This window comes from Salvelinus namaycush, chromosome 3 (assembly GCF_016432855.1).
Source record: "Salvelinus namaycush isolate Seneca chromosome 3, SaNama_1.0, whole genome shotgun sequence".
Taxonomy (NCBI): domain Eukaryota; kingdom Metazoa; phylum Chordata; class Actinopteri; order Salmoniformes; family Salmonidae; genus Salvelinus; species Salvelinus namaycush.
The window spans coordinates 17,671,173-17,689,522 of record NC_052309.1 but is presented as its reverse complement, the minus strand read 5'-3'; the positions used below and the strand labels follow the sequence as shown (position 1 = coordinate 17,689,522).

General features: G+C 43.6%; 1 protein-coding gene across 1 annotated transcript; it reads right to left on the bottom strand.

Moving 5' to 3' along the window:
• Positions 1-3,501: 3,501 nt before the first annotated feature.
• cabp1b (calcium binding protein 1b) lies at positions 3,502-12,045 on the bottom strand. The gene is made up of 7 exons (XM_038988851.1): positions 11,887-12,045; positions 10,940-10,970; positions 10,028-10,171; positions 9,392-9,501; positions 9,021-9,095; positions 8,816-8,888; positions 3,502-4,700 (listed from the first exon to the last, which is right to left on the bottom strand). The coding sequence occupies exons 1-7, from the start codon at positions 11,971-11,973 to the stop codon at positions 4,675-4,677; spliced, it is 546 nt and encodes a 181-aa protein (XP_038844779.1). The 5' UTR covers positions 11,974-12,045; the 3' UTR covers positions 3,502-4,674.
• Between the last annotated feature and the right edge of the window lie 6,305 nt (positions 12,046-18,350).

The following is an 18,350-nucleotide window of genomic DNA, read 5'->3' as shown; positions in this document are numbered from 1 at the left end:
GTTGGCCACAGGTGAGGCCGGGGGCTGTGGTGCAGTGGAGTGGTGAGGGGATATGGCAGGGAACAGGGAGGACTGATAAAGGACTAAAGAGAAGTCCAGGACCAGGACTAAGGCTGCAGATTAGTCCTCTAGTCCCTTTATAGCCTCAGCTTCTGAAGCCTGCACTGAAACAAGGTCTTCATGGGCACATCGGGCCTGGGGAAGCTCGAGTCAATGTCTAGGAGAGCAGACTGATCTCATCATGAAGACTATAATAAAGGATCCAGCAATGTCAGAGCATCCAAAACTTCAGTCCTCAACTTGATCCATCCTTCAAAAGAAAAGGGAAAATGGTAAACCACCAGTCTGTTTGTATAGGTTGTTTTTTATGGTTCCTTTGCAAAAGGGATGAGACTGCCCTGGGAAAATACAGATATTGGTGTAGCTATCCTGTATAGTGAAGGCTGGTTAAATAGTTAGATGTGGGACACAACTGATGTTCAATTGCCATGTTAACTGAACAGTTAGCTAGCTCAGTGTTATAATGCTCTTACACAGAGTTATTAAACGTCAGTAGATACAATACATAACTAGTAAAGGTCCCATATGATGCTGTTATAAACAACACAGCAACAGCTGGTTAGCAGCTTACTAAATTGCTAGCTAAGTAGTGTTACCTAGCAACTATCAGGGTGGCTGATCTTTCCCATTTGGACAATAGATGCCGAACACACAGAACTAGTTCGAACTCAGAGAATGTATTGTTACAAAGCAGATTTACTTGTTAACGTTTAGATAGCTAACAATGTCTAAAAAAAATGGCTATCTAGCTAACATAACAATCTTGTAGCTAGCTAGCGAGCAAGTTAGCTAACTAAGCTGCTTACTAGCTCTCGAAAACCCTTCTCCGTATGTAGCTAACGTTAGGGTGTTCAGCCATTCTCATCTGTCAGAGCGTCTGAACGCTCCGAGAGCGAAACGCACTGAATTTACAAACAATCTGACAATGCTCTAAATTTACGAACGACCGAGAACACACTGACACACTGGAGGCAATTTACGAACGCAACCTCAGACGAGCGTGCTCTGAACCCGGAGTAGATAGCCAGAGTGAATTATGTACGCACCCTTAGTTAACTCAACTCCACGGGATCTAAACTAGAGTTACTAACTTGCTAGCTAGCAAATAATTGCAAAATGTGTCGTTTAGCAAACTGTAATGATGTCCAAACCCTATTGCGATTATACTCACAAAATATGCAAATTACTTCTTCAGAGTGTGTTTACTCACTTCTTTTTAACTTGGCGAGCTCCAACAAGGAAAACGTATATGAGAAACTAATCATCAATCATTAGGATGACTCCCTCCCTGTCTGCAATCATCGACCTCATACTGCGAGCTAATCCTCTCTGTTTAAACCTGAGTCTGGTCTGCAGGGGGGGGGGCTCAATCTGGTTTTAATGTCTATGCTCAATGCAGAAGTTCCAGGAGTGGCCCTGCTCAACATTCCATCCTCTGGTTCCATATATTTTTGTTACATTATACCCTCTGTCACTAGTAGCATGGGCCAGGGGTTTGCAGGGGGTCCACGATTTTTTGTGTTTGATTTGTGGAAAATATTGTTGGTGATTTGTATATGTGATAAATAATATTTTTTTTATTAGTATCGCTATCTACAACAGAATAACATCGTGGATACCATGTTATGTCTCTGCTTCCAGTATAAGGGAAGTTCTAGGTAGTTTTGCGAGCCAATGCTAACTAGTGTTAGTCAATGACTGGAAGTCTACGGGAACTACAGGAACAGCATACCAGCCGACTCTGGGGGAAGTAGATAAATGGCTTTATTGCCAAAATCTCTAACTATTCTTTTAATATGTAGCTAATTACAGGTTTTTTTCTGTATAGAAAATCCTTAGGCAGGTCTCTTAGTGTTCGTTTTCGGGATGTGGGGTTTTGCTAAGCTTAGCGTGCTAAAATAACTATAAACTAGAAGGATTTTGCATTAATTAAAGTTTAAGCTACTGACTCATGTAGGCCTGACATTTGTCTTTGTTCTCAGGAGAAACAGTTCTCAGGGTCTAACCATGAGGCCACAGCCTGAAATATGTGTGTGTATGCAACAAATGTATCTGAGCATAAGATATGAACAGCAGTGTGAAATGTGTGTGTGTTAAAAAAGGGCGCTGTACTGTGTGACCGAGACTGTGCTAATCTTAGAGAGGCACAGGAGGGGGGTGAATCAGGAGACTGCTGACTGTGGTGTACAATAGACAATAACAGATAAACTATACACACGAAGAACATATGTGAGGTTCTGAGTTATGCACTATAACCCAATACTATAACACACGTGATTGAATATTAGCAACTGTATTACATGTGATTGAATACTATAACAAACGTGATTAGCAACTGTATTAAACGTGATTGGATATTAACAAACTGTTGGCCTGGGAGCCTATGTGTCTGTGTGTGTGTGCTGGAAGTAACAGTTAGCGCCAGATAAGAGTGCTGGGAAGCTGTAGTTAGCCTTGAGCGAGAACAGTGGACATTGTATACAGGTGCAAATATCTCAGACAATGTTACAAAACTGTCTGACCCCAGTCTCTGGGGTGAGGGAGCGTAATCTACACAGCAACAGCGACAGGACACCAGAGAGCGCAAAGGGGCTGGGACCAGCTTATGTGCCAACACCAACGATAGGCTGGGTGAGTCTAAACCACGCCCAGTCTCTACTCTGACAGGCCGGCTCGGAAGTGGGAACTAATCTCTGTCACGAGTATAATATACTATCTTTGTCAGGAACAAATCAGTTCTCTGTCTTATCCTGCGTGATGAAACATTGAACCCGTATATACGGAAATTGTATTTGCCATTTATTAACTTTTGAATTAAACAATTATTTTAACCAAGTTCAGGTGTGCTACTGTTCCTATCTCAGTTGAACATTCGCAGCCTTAACAGGGATGAAAAAGCCGTTTCAGTGTCAACTTAAACAACCAAAACCAGATAGAAAGCATGCAGAAAAGAAATGGAACTATACATATTTTTTAATAATACCATATTTGAGAACTAACAATCAAATAAAAGTTAGACAGTCTGGGAGAATCAAAAACCAGGCAGGTTTTAGGTTGTTACGAGTGTACAGATATAAGTGTGATGCACGTGACATCCTGGCAACTTTGAGAAAAAAACACTTTATTGGAGTTGTCCCTGTTGAAATTTCAGTCGGTCTATGTATGTTCATATTCTCTAAATATTTTGTAATCAGGGATATTATTTCTGATTTGACAGGTTTTTGCAACCTCTAGGCCAATGGGTGTATATCCAGCTAGTTCAGGTCCTGTCTGACTGTTTTCTGCTCTGAATGCAGATAGAGGTCACACACACACACACACACACACACACACACACACACACACACAGTGTTTTTGCAACAAAAATCTTTATTCTCATCTACTATGCTACAAATTGTTTTACTATTTGGCATGCATAGAATCACACAAGTAAGACACATGCAAAGTCACAAATAAGACTGCCTAAGGGAGACTCGCACAAAAAAACACAAGCACTCATACATAAACACTCTCATCAGTACATAAATACACACTGATCTCTCACACGCACACGCACGCACACACACACACACACACATATTCTCACACAGGTTTCAGTGTTATGTTGATCACCACAATAATATACTGTGTGTATGTTTGTGGTGCACATTGTTTATTTGCATGGGGAGTGACAGTGTGTCTGGTTAAATCATAAGTGGAGCATGCATTCTTAGTATTCATGCAAAACAATGTGCAAAACTGTGTATTGGGTTGGCCCGAAGAAAACCAATTAATTATGATTGCTACCGCATTCCCCAGAGTATTCAGTTCCCAAGAAACAGATCTTCCATTTATCAAAGCAGGTACCCATCTATGTTCAAAACTCGTATAATGTAACTCGATATGTGTTGATAATGATAAAATCTAAAAAAGTGCATCCGTGGTAATACATGGCATGTAATTCAAGATAGAGCCAGCATATGCCATGGGTTTGACACTAACTGTACAGTAGCTTAAGACATATGGAATCTTACAGTAAAGGATAATTGAGGTGCACAAACACACATGAACGCACACACAAACAATACATATTTTGAGAGTTGGTACACTGATGTAATAATATTGCCATTAAAAAGTGTATCTTAGGAGTCCAAAGCCCCAGAGGGGAATATGCTGCTTTAGACTAGTTATAGGAGACGTTAGCATAAGTAAGAAAGTGTTAAAAATGTAAATGTGTCTTTACTTTGCTACAGCATTAACCAACCATGGCAATGAGTGTAAGTAGCTCAAACATCACATTGCTCTTTAGACCCTGTAAACACCTAGATATGTTTTCTCTAATATCTGAAATGTACAATGTAAAACTGTGGGAGGCTGGCTGTTGTTCTGTTTTGCTGTTAGAGACAGCAGTAACAGCATCATCATGATCACTGATGTTGTTCCTTTAGCTTCTGTGCATGTCTTCAAATGTGGCAGTAGCAGAGCGGGGTTGATATGTCGTTTTCTCCTTCTGTAGTTCAGAAGTCTGAGGTAAGAGGTCTGTCATTAAGGGCTCTGGCGTCTCTGCATCTCCTTCACTTCTTCTTCTCTTCCTCTCTTACCAGGAAAGGAACCAGTCGGTATCATGACCTACACTCAGCGAGACATCATGCGCACAAACTCTGAGGGAGATTCGTAAAAGAGAGAGATTAATAAAACCGAGAGACATTAATACAACAACAGAGAAAGAGTGTGAACATGATTCACATAAAGTTTAGGGGCTGATCCCCAACTGGCGAATTTGGCCCACAGGTGATTTTATTTGCCCCCCCCCCCATAAAAGACTGTAAAACACCAGCAGATCAGCTCCAATAGATTTTGATTTTGGAAATCTGTTCCAAAGTATTCCCATGCATAATAGAGAGATACTGTATATGTGAACGTAAACAAATGTAAGCAATGTTTGAAATGATCATGTTTTAGTCAAATGTTATATCTGTTTGGGCTTCTTGCGGTCAATTTGCAGTCTACAAATTATTTGTAATTATGTCCTAACGTGTAGGGAACGCATGGTACTGAAGGTCACAGTGCTTTTAAGAACTGTATGTGCTGCTATCAGCCAATAAAAATAAATACATTTTCATAGCAACGATTCTATTTCTAAATGAGCACTGTGGATTATAAATATGAATGTATTTAGAGCGTAAGACGTGTGGGCGAATCTAGGTTAGAGAAAGCAGAGCGTACGGATGACTCTAGTAGGAATACCAGCACATTGCTATTTTTGTCCCACTGGCAATATGCTTCCCTTGTTCTCTTGGTAATCTGTGAGGTGACATAATCCTTTGGTGTGGAGATAATCTGACAGACAGCCTGACTCCCTTCATCCTCCCACCTCACTTAGCATGATGCTAGAGTATCAGCCTGCCTCAAACTGTATCTGTGGGGATTGGCACTGAGAGAGTGTGTATATGCATGTGCTTGGGTATGTGTGTGTGTGACGGATTATTGTGACGGGATTATTGGCATAGCCATAGGAGGGTGCTGCAGCACCCCCTGAAAAATCTGAATAAAAAAAATATATATATTAGCGGCCCGATATATCCGTCTGCAACTACAGCGCTGGCAAAAATATTTGTTTGATGTGTTTCCTACCATTCCCTTTTATCCATTCTAGCCATTACAATGAGCCTGTCCTCCTATAGCTCCTCCAACAGCCTCCTCTGGACTGTATGGGCCTCCCGGGTGGCGCAGTGGCTGTGGCCACCAGAGTCTCTGGGTTCGCGCCCAGGCTGGGCTGGGTTCGCGCCCAGGCTCTGTCGCAGCCGGCCGCAGCCGGGAGGTCCGTGGGGCGACGCACAATTGGCATAGCGTCGTCCGGGTTAGGGAGGGTTTGGCCGGTAGGGATATCCTTGTCTCAGTATGTAAAAAAAAAAATGTAATAAAGTGTATGCACTCTACTGTAAGTCGCTCTGGATAAGAGCGTCTGCTAAATGACTAAAATGTAATGTAATGTATATATGAATGGACAAAGCCATCAATCATGTGTCACCATTCATTCCTATCTGAACACTCAATAGCGCATTGAAGCCAAATGAAGGTTTAGATGGCACATCATGAAGACATAACATGTGCAGTTTGAGCTACTCCAGAAAGTTACGTTGCAGGCTAGCTAAGTGCTGCCCCATCTCATTGAGTAACTCAAGTTGAAGGCTGACCGGGTACTGCAGGCTGCCATTAGCAACTAAATTATCCTTATAACTTCTTCTGTGTGCAATTTTAAAATAATTGGTTCAAGGACCTACATCTGGTGTATTAGAAGCAATTATTGGTATCATGATTGTCTTCGATTTTTTTTTGTTATTTACACAAAGTTTGACCACAAAGATTGCCATTTTTCCATATACTACAGTATAGTGGGGCATCCTGTTTTCTGCTAACTGCAATACCGCCGTGGGCATTGAACTTCTATGGCTTCAATGAGAGGGGGCTGTCGTTCTCCCCTGATATGAACAGTGGGCCATGACAGGGATTTGTCAAGCACTGCAATATCATACAACGAAATAATGAACATAAAGTGAATTTGGAAAGTATTCAGACCCCTTGACTTTTTCCACATTTTGTTACATTACAGCCTTATTCCAAAATTGATTAAATTACATTTTTTCCTCATCAATCTACACATAATACCGCATAATGACAATGCGAAAAATAGATTTTTAGAAATGCTTTCAAATGTATAAAATAAAGAAAAACATAAACACCTTACTTGAAAAATTATTCAGACCCTTTGCTATGAGACTCGAAATAGAGCTCAGCTGCATCCTGTTTCCATTGATCATCCTTGAGATGTTTCTACAACTTGATTGGAGTCTGCCTGTGGTAAATTCCATTGATTGGACATGATTTGGAAAGGCACACACCTGTCTATATAAGGTCCCACAGTTGACAGTGCATGTCAGAGAAAAAATAGCAAAAACTAAGCCATGAGGTCGAAGGAATTGTCTGTAGAGCTCCAGAGACAGGATTGTGTCGATGCACAGATCTGGGGAAGGGTACCAAAACATTGAAGGTCCCCAAGAACACAGTGGCCTCCATCATTCTTAAATGGAAGAAGTTTGGAACCACCAAGACTCTTCCTAGAGCTGGCCACCCGGCCAAACTGAGCAATCGGGGGAGAAGGGTCTTGGTTAGGGAGGTGACCAAGAACTCGATGGTCACTCCGACAGAGCTCCAGAGTTCCTCTGTGGAGATGGGATAACCTTCCAAAAGGACAACCATCTCTGCAGCACTCCACCAATCAGGTTTTTATGGTAGAGTAGCCAGACGGAAGCCACTCCTCAGTAAAAGGCACATGACAGCCCGCTTGGAGTTTGCCAAAAGGTACCTAAAGACTCTCAGACCATAAGAAACAAGATTATCTGGTCTGATGGAACCAAGATTGAAGTCTTTGGCCTGAATGCCAAGCATCACATCTGGAGGAAACCTGGCACCATCCCTACGCTGAAGCCTGGTGGTGGCAGCATCATGCTGTGGTGATATTATTCAGCGGCAGGGACTGTAAGACTAGACAGGATCGAGGGAAAGATGAACGGAGCAAAGTACAGAGAGATCCTTGATGAAAACCTGCTCCAGAGCGCTCAGGACCTCAGACTAGTGTGAAGGTTCACCTTCCAACAGGACAACGACACGAAGCACACAGTTCTTAAAAGCACTGTGACCTTCAGTACCATGCGTTCCCTACACGTTAGGACATAATTACAAATAATTTGTAGACTGCAAATTGACCGCAAGAAGCCCAAACAGATACCTCATAGCCGTTGAGTTAGCAGCAGTTGCTAAATGTGGGCTAGGAGAGGACGGACAGAGTAACCATTCTACCACGCTCCAGTTCACCACTAGACATTCTTCAGAGGACCAGAGATCCATAAAGGACAAACCGGCCTTCCATCGACGACCAATCTACCGAAGCGCAGCTCAGAGTAAATATTTATTGCATTCTCCTTTTTCAAATGGGCGGTTATTTAGAATGCATAAGATTCTGTATTTACGATAGCATAGCTTCTCCCTTTGTTACTCAGTCTTCCCGCTCTTTCACTCAAACCCAACCCCCTCTTTGTGTAACCAGCCGTCGTGTCTGTTCCGTCCACCAGGAACGTTTTCTTTATGACATAATTTGTAATCAATGTATGATCCATTCTGTGTGATTATTTAGGTATTTAGTAAATAAATAATTAAACCAAATTTTGTATTGCTGATTCAACTTGTTAGCCAGGGTTCGTGAAGATAACCAAGAATTTACAACTTTCAGATGAGACTGAATAAAGTGACGATTAAATATTGACTGCTATTGATACAAAATATTACTAGGTCTTTAAGAGTTTATTCGGAAGATAACAGCTCTATAAACATTCTTTCGTGGTGCCCCGACTTTCTAGTTAATTACATTCACCTGATTAGCTTAATCAGGTAATATTAATTACAGATAAATTATTTTATAGAATAGCATGTCATATCACTTAATCCGGCATAGCCAAAGACACGACAGAGCTTTGTATTTTTTTAAATAAATGTGCAAAATGTATTAAAACCTGTTTTTGCTTTGTCATTATGGGGTATTGTGTGTAGATTGATGAGGGGGAAAAAACTATTTAATCCATTTTGGAATAAGGCTGTAACGTAACAAATATTTGGAAAAAGTCAAGGGGTCTGAATACTTTCCGAATGCACTGTAATACCTGTCAAATAACATCCTACAAAGAGGTGTCTTAGAACCCACTGAGATACTGTAGCTCACCTTCAAAGTCTACATGGCCGTCTCCATTCAGGTCAATGTCCCGTAGGATGTCCTCTAGGTCTCTATGACCAACCTAGTAGAATAGGGAAAGAACCGAGAAAAAGCACTACTCAAGTGTAGGCTACGGTGAGACATGATCAGACAGATGCGTGGACAGGTTGAGTGAAAGATGGAAAAACTCAAACAGAAGGACCACTTTTCTTACCTGTTGACCTAAAAGTTTCTTCATTGCTTCTCTGAGTTCCGATGTGCTGATCTGGCCATCACCATTTGTGTCAAACTGAGAGAGAAGGAGAGAATAGAATAATGAATAATGAACTAGTTAATCATGCAGTATTGTATTCTGCTCTTTCCCCAATACCGTCGTCACTCCTATATTACTAATGAGTTCCCCATACACATGAATGCTTCTCCTCACTTAATCAAATTTATTTTAGCTTAAATCTTTCTAGGTTTCTTTCATCCCCTTTGGATTTTGTTCTTTCTTTCTCTATTATTTCATTTATATGTATATTTATATGTTGTTGTTTTTTTATCATCACTCTATTCCTCTCTCTCTCAGTCTCTTATCCTCACCTCTTTGAAAGCATCCCTTAGCTCCTTGACCCCGATCATATCTGCTGTTTCAGCCAGAAGTTTGGGCCCCATCAACTCCACAAAGTCCTCAAAGTCCACATGTCCTCCCACTGTGTGATGAAGAGTAAACGTAGGTTGAAGGATGTCAGATATAAATTCACAAAACATGTCGCAAAAATACATCTACAGGGACATTTGTACAATGACAGAAATATGCAGCTCTGAAAGAGGAGAGAGAGAGAAAAGACTGGCAAAATTTAAGCTACTGTCGTGTCTACATCATATTCAGTCATCAATTTTCACCAAGCCCAGATAGTATTTATAGAAGCGAATGTTATGTTCTTTTCAGGGTTAATTGTTAAAGGGATCTACATCAGAGGTATTGGACCTTGAATGTTCAGAGCCTCTGTGTGTAATGGTGTGTGCAAGTGTCTTTTAGTGTGTGTTAGTGGACGGGAACGGGGGTACATAGAGCATGAATTAGAAATTTAGAGAAAGAAGGAAGAAAGAACATAATATGAGTGTAACAAAAGAGAGAAGGATAGAGGAAAATGCAAGAGCATAGAAAAAAAGAACGCAAGACCTCCCATATTGCTCCCTTTTATAGACACACATACCGTGCGTACGGTTACTCACAGTTCATGTTGATCTGCTGGCTCAGTTCTATCAGCTCCATCTCAGTAGGCATGTAGCCCATGGTTCTCATGCAGTTGCCTAGGTCTTTACAGCCAATGAAGCCATCTTTGTCTTTGTCAAACTCTTTAAAAGCCTCGCGCAACTCTGAGAGGAAAGCATAGATGGAGAAAGATCAATTGTGCTTTTTAATCACGTTATAAAAACCATCAGTTGGCTTATTGTTTTACTACACTACAATGAGTGTGGTGTTATAATAAACATGACAGGGAGAGTGAGAGGTAAGCTTGAAACAGTCCGCAGGCTGAAAATATTCCAAAGGCACTCAACACAAGAATGAGATTTTACCAAGGTCAGGCAGATCCTTTGTTTGTATATCTAAACCAGTGAGGACTGCTCAATGACTGTATATATGAATGGACAAAGCCATTGATCACGTGACACCATTCATTCCTATGTGAAGACTCAATAGCGCATTGAAGCCAAATGAAGTCGGTTAAGATGGCGTCTCATGGAGACACAACATGAGCAGTTTGAGCTACTCAAGGAAGTGACGTTGCAGGTTAGCTCAGTGCTGCCCCCTCTCATTGAGCAACGCAGTTGAAGGCCGACTGGGTTACTGCAGGCTGCCATTAGCAACTAAATTATCCTTATCACTTCTGTGTGCGATTTTAAAATAATTGATTCAAGGACCTACATCTAGTGTATTACACGAAGCTTGACCACGAAGATTGCCATTTCTCCATTCACAATAATGAGGGATCTAACCTTGCCTGCAGTACCGTGGTCAGCCTTGGACTTCGGTGGCTTCAATGAGAGGGGGCAGTTGTTCTCCCCTGGGAATGCTACAGTCCAATATGCAATATGAAAGCTCATTGTAATTCATACTGTTTGCTTCTGTATAATGAAACGTACCATCCATCTCCTCCGGCCTCAGCTCTCTATCCTGCAAAGAATCACAAGTCAGGGTTAGGATCCAGCAAGTGGCATTCTACAAGTGATGGCTCATGACACTACAAAACTCTTGTGTGAGATATCATCAACTTAACAATCATAATACATCATAGAGTACTTTTGTTACATGTGCAATCACAGTTTTTTTGTGTTAAATCATGTAATGATGAACCCAAATGCAACTTAGTTTAGAGCATTTGTTTGATGCTTGAGTAGCCCATCTACTTAGCTGAGAGGTGCATGCCAACTTTGAGGGTTGGTGGTGAGTTCTGGGGGAACATAGGATGAAGGAGTTCCATTTGTTCTCTCTTAAGATTAACGTCTAGCCTTTGAATTAGCTCGACCCCACCCCTGTATCCCCCAATAGCATCACAGAACAGAACACATCATCATGACAGGCTATGAACAGTGCCAGTCTACAAAGGAGAGGTCAGTGCACATCTTCCCTTCATGACAATGCCTTGCTACTGAGTCTACTGATCACAGTGAGACTGAGACAGACGAAGACAGATGACCCTGTTGCTGCTCCACAGACTTAGTAATCAGTCTAACATTCCGTCAAGGTAATACTACATGGAACACAACGACTTACATTCTATCAGAGTGGCACAAATGGCAGTGAGTGCTAACACTCACACACAGTCGCACGTGCTCATTTTCACACCAACTGACAAGCATTCTATATGTAGGTTAATGCGGATATTTGGAGTCCATTACCTTCTTCTTTGAGTCCATAAGGAGTGTATTGGTCAACGTGGGTGAAAAAGAAGCAGACAAAGACAAAATGTCTGTATGATTGTGTGTAAGTTTATATGAAAATGTCTGTTTTCTTACGTGTAGCTACAAACTGTAAACGTGTCTCTGCATGCATTATGGGCATGTGTCTGTTTGTGTCTGGACTTACGTACAGCCTGCCGGCTCTCAGCGAAGCCCTTGCGTAGAAAGATGCAGGCAGGCCCCAGTACGTTGTGCATGTTGCCTCCATTCTGAGCCATAGCCACTAGTGGCTCAAGATATCCCCCCCCAGTCCCCTCCTCACAGGACTGCACTGCTCTGTAGTTCTTCTTCTGGTCCTGGGGTCACAGATATCCAGGGTGTGGGGCCAGGAGATAGAGGCACAGGGGCAGAGACAGGGATACAGACTGTGACTCAGCTTGTGGATGGACAACATGGAGTCCGTCAACAACAAGGGGCTAGATGGTATGAGGGTGGGTGGATGGAAGTGAGGTGGTGGTGGAGAGGCTGAGAACATGTCTGTTAGTCCCTGTGAGTGAGGTCAGAGGTCAGGATAGTAATGGGGCTAGTCAAGGTGTCAGTCATGTGGAAGGAACACAGTCAGGGATTGGGTTCAGTGAACGGGGCAATTAATGCCACCCATCCATCCCAAAGATGTCTCCGTACAGCTGAGGACACTGATTTGACTCAGCACACTGCTAGGATTAGATAATCAAAGAAACACAACAGCTAACTAAGACAATCAGCACAATCCAAGAGAGGGCACGCAGGAAGACCCAAACAAATATCTGCAAGCCATTCTGCTTTTGACATATGCACAGTGTAATAGTGGCACAATGATCCCTGTGTAAGGTACCCAGACAATGATCACACTCATTATTGGTTAAAAATGTAGAGTTCTCAATACATAATTTTGTCTAAATACCATTTAAATACAGGGTTTTATTCACGACAGGAAAGCCACACGCATATAAAAGAGACGGATGGCTTCGTGCTCATTCCAATTAACCATTGTCCCAATGATGGAAAGAATGAAATACATCCAGCCATTACATTATAATGACTAATTTGTCTGTGGACCCGTGGACAGTGACAGGCCACACAACGCACAGACCTAATTACAGACAGAGCCACAGGTTAATTAAATAGGAAGGGAACATCGGCCACTACAAGAAACCTGTAAAAGTAAAAAAAAAAAAAAAAACAAGGGCCAACCTTTCTGCAGTGTAATGACAGACAAAGAGAAAAGTGACATCAGTGGACAGAGAGGAGCTGTGGTAAGAGACTAGAAAGCTGACTGGTTTATGACAGAAAGTGTCACTATACATGGAACACTGAGCAGTCAACTTAAAGTGGAACTGACAGCATTGTTGGCAGAATAGAGAGATGCAGTTTAATGTATGATTCATATCATTCACCGATACATTTCTTGGTAGTCTGAACAATATTGCTATCAGGTTGGTACAATGTTTGCTGCCTCCATTCGGGATGCACTGTTTCAGTTTCAATGTCTCAATATTTTGGTAAAAACTAACAAATGTAACGAAGGCTGGGAATGTAATTTGGTTAGCTAGCAAGAATTTGAACAAATGTTATCCAGTTAGCATATCTCTTGCGTTCGCAAATTCCCTCTGGCTATCTACTCCAATTTCAGAGCACTCTCATCTGAGTGCCAGAACCCAGAATAACTGATGAATTTACATACGTGCAACACCTGTTGAATATGGTCGGTGTCAGTAAACGTAGGCAAAAAAAGTCATAGTAAACGCTATAGATAACATGTTAACAGCCTAACCAACTCTGCTAGGGTGAGTAAAATGGTCAGTGAGGTGTTCTCTCATTTGTGTCTGTAAGTAGCTAGCTAGCAAGCTAACCATCTTTAGCCAGTAAGCTTGGGTGCTTGTTTGGGACAAGCATGCATTGGCAGAAAAGCTGCAGAAGGCTACAATTCCCCATCGTTTATGGGTGCAATTTTGAAGGCCAACTAGCTGAAAAGGTTTGATAAAATGTTCCTTAGTTAGATTTTATCTCATCTTGCTCTGGCTAGCATTAGTTGTTCATCTTGTTTGTGCATAACTGAGGGAGAGATAGCCTACCTTTTCATGTTGTTTGATCAAAAGACCTGTAAAGTTCCCAAATGTAAGACGACTCCAGTGGTATTTAGATATATGCAGAAATCCATTCAGGTGTATTTTGTGGCATTTGGCGAATGTGTTCTAATGGTCTAAAGTCATGCTGTTACAACTTCCTGTAAACACACTGTCCAGTTCAAAGTGAATGATGGCAGGCCTGTGTGACAAATGGCTTATTTGCCTACTGTAGCCCTGATTGGCTATGGCTCACCGGTCTGCGTAGACTCCAGTCCTGGACAAGACAAAGTTTTTATTAGGTTTTATTTACTGCAGTGTCTATTAATTGTCCAAACTTACGGCCGCTTTCCCACTCTATAATGCTATAGAATTTTCACAAACGCGGTATTTTACGTAATTCCCAAACATTCTAAGAATTTATGAAAACGTGAAAATGGCCATATCTAAGTGCCTGCCTGTCAGAAAATGTAAAAAAAATAAATAAAGTGTCATATTCTTCCTGGGGGTGTATATGAACAGATTTTAATAAGATTTAATGTTGCTAAAATGCTGTCATTTGATCTTTGAGGACAAATGTGAAAAGAGATACATGCCAAGAGTGTGCAAAACTGTCATCAAGGCAAAGGGGAGCTACTTTGAATAATCTAAAATATATTTTGATGTGTTTGTAACGACTTTCCTCTTCTTCTGACGAGGAGTAAGAGATATCGGACCAATGTGCAGTGTGGTAAGTGTCCATTTTAATATATAAAACTGAACACAAAAAAAATACTAAATAACAAAGTGAAATGAACAAACGAAAATCGAAACAGTCCCGTATGGTGCAAACACAGACACAGGAAACAACCACCCACAAAACACAAAGGAAAACAGGCTACCTAAATATGGCTCCCAATCAGAGACAACGACTGACACCTGCCTCTGATTGAGAACCATACTAGGCCAAACACATAGAAATAGAACAGAACAAAACATAGAAAAACAACATAGAATGCCCACCCCAACTCACGCTCTGACCAAACTAAAATAAAGACATAAAAAAGGAACTAAGGTCAGAACGTGACAGTACTCCCCCCAAAGGTGCGGACTCCGGCCGCAAAACCTGAACCTATAGGGGAGGGTCTGGGTGGGCATTCACCGCGGTGGCGGGTCTGGAGCGGGACGAGGACCCCACTCCACCATAGTCTCGGCCCACTTCTGTGACATCTTAGGGGCGGCGACCCTCGCCACCGACCCCGGATTGGAGACCCTAGTAGAGGGCGCCTCTGGACTGACGGGCGCCTCTGGACTGGAGGGAGACTCTGGCGGATCCGGACTGGAGGGAGACTCTGGCGGATCCGGACTGGAGGGAGACTCTGGCGGATCCGGACTGGAGGGAGACTCTGGCGGATCCGGACTGGAGGGAGACTCTGGCGGATCCGGACTGGAGGGAGACTCTGGCGGATCCGGACTGGAGGGAGACTCTGGCGGATCCGGACTGGAGGGAGACTCTGGCGGATCCGGACTGGAGGGAGACTCTGGCGGCTCCGGACTGGCGGCTCAGGCGGCTCCTGACTGGCGGGCGGCTCAGGCGGCTCCTGACTGACGGGCGGCTCAGGCGGCTCCTGACTGACGGGCGGCTCAGGCGGCTCCTGACTGACGGGCGGCTCAGGCGGCTCCTGACAGACGGGCGGCTCAGGCGGCTCCTGACAGACGGGCGGCTCAGGCGGCTCCTGACAGACGGGCGGCTCAGGCGGCTCCTGACAGACGGGCGGCTCAGGCGGCTCCTGACAGACGGGCGGCTCAGGCCAGACGGGCGGCTCTGGCGGCTCAGGACAGACGGGCGGCTCTGGCGGCTCAGGACAGACGGGCGGCCCAGGCGGCTCAGGACAGACGGGCGGCTGAAGCGGCTCAGGACAGACGGGCGGCTCAGGCGGCTCAGGACAGACGGGCGGCTCAGGACAGACGGGCGGCTCAGGACAGACGGGCGGCTCAGGCGGCTCAGGACAGACGGGCGGCTCAGGCGGCTCAGGACAGACGAGCGGCTCAGGCGGCTCAGGACAGACGGGCGGCTCTGGAGGGTCCGGACTGGAGGGAGGCTCTGGAGCATCCGGACTGGAGGAACACACAGGAGACTTGGGTCTTAGAACAGGCACAGTACTCACCAGGCTGGAGAGATCTACTGGAGGCCTGGTCCTTGGAGGAGGCAGAGGATAGACCGGTCCGTGGAGACGCACTGGAGGTCTCGTACTAAGGGCCTGAACAACCCGTCCTGGCTGGATGTTGATTTTAGCCCGGCACTTGCGGGGCGCAGGCACAGGACGCACTGGGCTGTGCAGACCCACGGGAGACACATTGCGTAGGGCTGGTGCCATATAACACAGACCGAGGAGACGCACTGGAGACACTCTAGCCCGGCCGATACGAGGAGCTGCAATGTAGCGCACCGGGCTACGTATGCACACTGGGGACACCGTGCGCTTCACCGCGTAACACGGTGCCTGCCCGGTCACTCTCTCTCCACGGTAAGCACGGGGAGTTGGCTCAGGTCTCCTACCTGACTTAGCCACACACCCCGTGTTCCCCCCCCCAAGAAATGTTTGGGTCTGCCTCTCGTCCCAGCCGCGCTGCCGTGCTGCCTCCTCATACCACCGCCGCTCAGCTTTCGCTGCCTCCAGCTCTGCCTTGGGACGGCGATATTCCCCAGCCTGTGCCCAGGGTCCTTCTCCGTCCAGAATCTCCTCCCATGTCCATGAGTCTAGAGATTTCTGCTGCTGCCCGATACCACGCTGCTTGGTCCTTTTTTGGTGGGTGGTTCTGTAACGACTTTCCTCTTCTTCTGACAAGGAGTAAGAGATATCGGACCAATGTGCAGCGTGGTAAGTGTCCATTTTAATATATAAAACTGAACACTAAAAAATTACTAAATAACAAAGTGAAATGAACAAACGAAAATCGAAACAGTCCCGTACGGTACAGACACAGGAAACAACCACCCACAAAACACAAAGGAAAACAGGCTACCTAAATATGGCTCCCAATCAGAGACAACGACTGACACCTGCCTCTGATTGAGAACCATACTAGGCCAAACACATAGAAATAGAACAACAGAACAAAACATAGAAAAACAACATAGAATGCCCACCCCAACTCACGCTCTGACCAAACTAAAATAAAGACATAAAAAAGGAACTAAGGTCAGAACGTGACAGTTTAACATTTTTTTGGTTACTACATGATTCCATATGTGTTATTTCATAGTTTTGATATCTTGACAATTATTTTACAATGTAGAAAATAGTACAAATAAAGAAAAACCCTTGAATGAGTAGGTGTGTCCAAACTTTTGACTGGTAAATTACTGTATCTCTATATGACATGCCTCTAATGTGAACTGATTCAGGAAACTAGGCGTATGAATTTGTTCTTAACTGACTTGCCTAGTTAAAAAATTGGTTCAATGAAGGCTTTTGTCTATTTCAGCTGGTCAGTCTGTGTTGGTAATCCTGTTGAACGCGGCTTTTTTAAATGTAGCTGCATAAGTGTTGCTCTCCACTTTCTGGAGGATCGAGTTTTGAAATCAGTGGAAATAGAGTACGATAGCTAAAGAGATGGGAAAACACCTGGTTCCAGATTATGTCTTCAAACTAAGGACATTTGTGGCATGGATCAGTGACAGGGAGACGCGTCCATCATGCATGATGACGTATACGGGTAAGATAGTCTAGCTAGCTACAATTTCAGATATTACACGTTTCTAATTTTGACAGAAAGTGGTTTCATTTCAAGCTAAAGTGTACTGTTAGCTAGCGTTAGCTGCCTGGCTCCCTAGCTAACGTTAGGTGGCTGGCTCATAAGCTAACGTGATGTGATGTGTGTGATCTTACACGTTGTTTACCTAACTAGGTTCCTTGTTTACCTAGATAGCTAGCTACATGTCTTAAGATAAAGTGTCGAACACCCGTTGACTATGGCCAGTGTCAGTAAACGTCGGCAAAAAAACAATGAAATTGTTGTAAGCAGAGCTGGTTAGGCTGTTTTCATGTTATCCAGAGGTAAACAAATCATCGGCCAGAGCGTCAAGCGTGCGCATTGAATGCAACAAGATGGATGGGGCTAAAGCTGGGTGTGAACGATGCTGAATGGGTGTAGACGAAGAAGAGCTCTCTCACCGAAACACTAAAATGCCATTTTCTCAAAAGTGAGTTTACAAGTTTATCAACTTTCAAAGCAGAATTATTCTCCCATTGTTCCTCAAATGCAGTGTATGATATACCATTTTGTAGCTCTGAGTCTCTACTTTTATCCAATGTAAAAAAAAAAAAAAAAACAGAAATTCAAATTTTGCTCCATAAGACCGAATCCAGATGGTGAGTCACCTGTCTCCTTCCATTGTTTGTTTCCCCCCAAAATTGCCTTTCTCTTCAGCTAGAGAGCTCTTTATGGGAGAATCCTAATTGCACACTCAAAACCCATTGGAAGAGAAAGTGGAGTTTTGAGAATAAGGAGTGAGGACACGAGGAGTATGCATTTGAGATTCTCCCCATCTATCCCTGCCCATTTTC